This window comes from Sinocyclocheilus grahami, unplaced genomic scaffold (genome assembly GCF_001515645.1).
Source record: "Sinocyclocheilus grahami isolate Dianchi unplaced genomic scaffold, SAMN03320097.WGS_v1.1 scaffold809.1, whole genome shotgun sequence".
In the NCBI taxonomy this organism is placed as follows: Eukaryota; Metazoa; Chordata; class Actinopteri; order Cypriniformes; family Cyprinidae; genus Sinocyclocheilus; species Sinocyclocheilus grahami.
The window spans coordinates 267,781-269,315 of NW_015505988.1; the positions used below are offsets into that span (position 1 = coordinate 267,781).

A 1,535-nucleotide genomic window follows, 5' to 3' on the forward strand; every position below is an offset into this window, starting at 1 on the left:
CTCTGGTGACATCCGTTTGACGGCTAGGATAATGGCTTGGGAAGAATATGCTTAACCACGCCCCTCTAACCATTAGTTTGCTGTGAGAGATGAGGAGCGCAAAAATAAAACCCTGCCATCCATTCAATATTCTGTTTCAGTTGGAAATACATCAGTATACTGAAAGTCAGCAGCAGCTTCCGGTTCACGCGGACTTTAAAATTACGCTATTCAAATATTATTTAAAACAATTTTGCCCCAAAACAAAGTAAAATTTGACTAATCAATTATCAAAACAGTTGTTAATTGCAGCCTAAATTATTGTTTAAACATTGTTTTGTTTTTTTGGTGAATGAAAAATCATGTTCTGAACATTTCTACAGCATCTCTACTGAGAGAATAAATTATTTCCTCCCACATTTAAACTTAAATGTACCGTGTTTTGACCGTTACACAGAACATCCCCATAACGATTAATAATATCTAGGAAAATACAGTAACAATAAACACTAGACATATTAAACACATTAGACTGAAATGAAACTGCCTTTAAATACAAACTAAATGACACCACTCACAATTATACAGTGAGAAACTGAACTGTGAATGTGAATCAGTGTGCTTGCTGTATTAGTGAATACGTGAACACACTCTGCATGTGCTGCTCAAGTACCTGCAGTCTGGCTGTTGCTGGCTGCCTTCAGAGAGGATGACACCGCAGGACTGACACTACTGACCGCTGTTCCAAACATATGCACGCCTGAAGAGGAGGAAGAGGAAGAAAACGAGAAAGACGGTGCTCCACTGGATGCAAGTGCACCAAGCACAGAGCTGTCCACCTTCTGGCCGAAATTAAAGGAGACGCCTGGAGGAGCCAAGGCTGCTGGTTTGTCTGCTGCAGCACCATCCTTATCTTTGAATGAGAAGAGCTGTGGCGCTGCACCGCTGACAGACACAGTCACAGTAGCACCCGTGCCGGAAACAGAAGCTACTGTTCCGCTCCTCAGAAGCTGCTTCTGCTCCCCTCCAAATGACGCGCCATCCACCCCACTTTCTGATGCGCCACTGCCATATTTCTTCTCAATGCTGGCCAGGTGTCGCTCGTAGTCACGAAAGATGGGATTGAGGTCGCACAGGGGGTTATCATTGACATGCTTGGTGATCCAGTCACGCACAGAGCAGTTTAATGCGGTGAGCTGCCGGTTGTATTCTTTACTGCTGGAGGCGGAGCCATTAGAGGTGACATCACCATCTGTGGGCTTGGAGGGGGTGGAGCTGTTGAATGTTAAGGGACCTGAGGATGAAAGGAGAGACATCAGGTGACTAACTGCTGCTCTGTTAACAGCATGATGCTCATACTCCCTCTCTGACTGCCTCATACTCTGAGTGTTGCGTTCAGAGCAGCCAACTCAAGTCATATGACCTGATTTAATGCCAACTCATGAATAGATATTTGGCCTATAACAACAATGAAAATTGGCAGCAACAGACAAAAATCTGTTTCTCTTAAATATGTTAAGCGGGGGGAGATTGATGTGCCGGAATTAAAGGGGTGG

General features: G+C 44.3%; 1 protein-coding gene across 1 annotated transcript in view; it reads right to left on the reverse strand.

Annotated features, from left to right (window-relative positions):
- Window positions 1-1,535, reverse strand: part of LOC107562145 (nuclear pore complex protein Nup50-like) — a 23,179-nt gene that overhangs the window by 5,820 nt on the left and 15,824 nt on the right. The window contains exon 4 of the mRNA XM_016246727.1: window positions 653-1,273. Within this exon, the coding sequence (XP_016102213.1) occupies window positions 653-1,273 (621 nt within the window). The remainder of the gene's footprint in view (window positions 1-652; window positions 1,274-1,535) is intronic.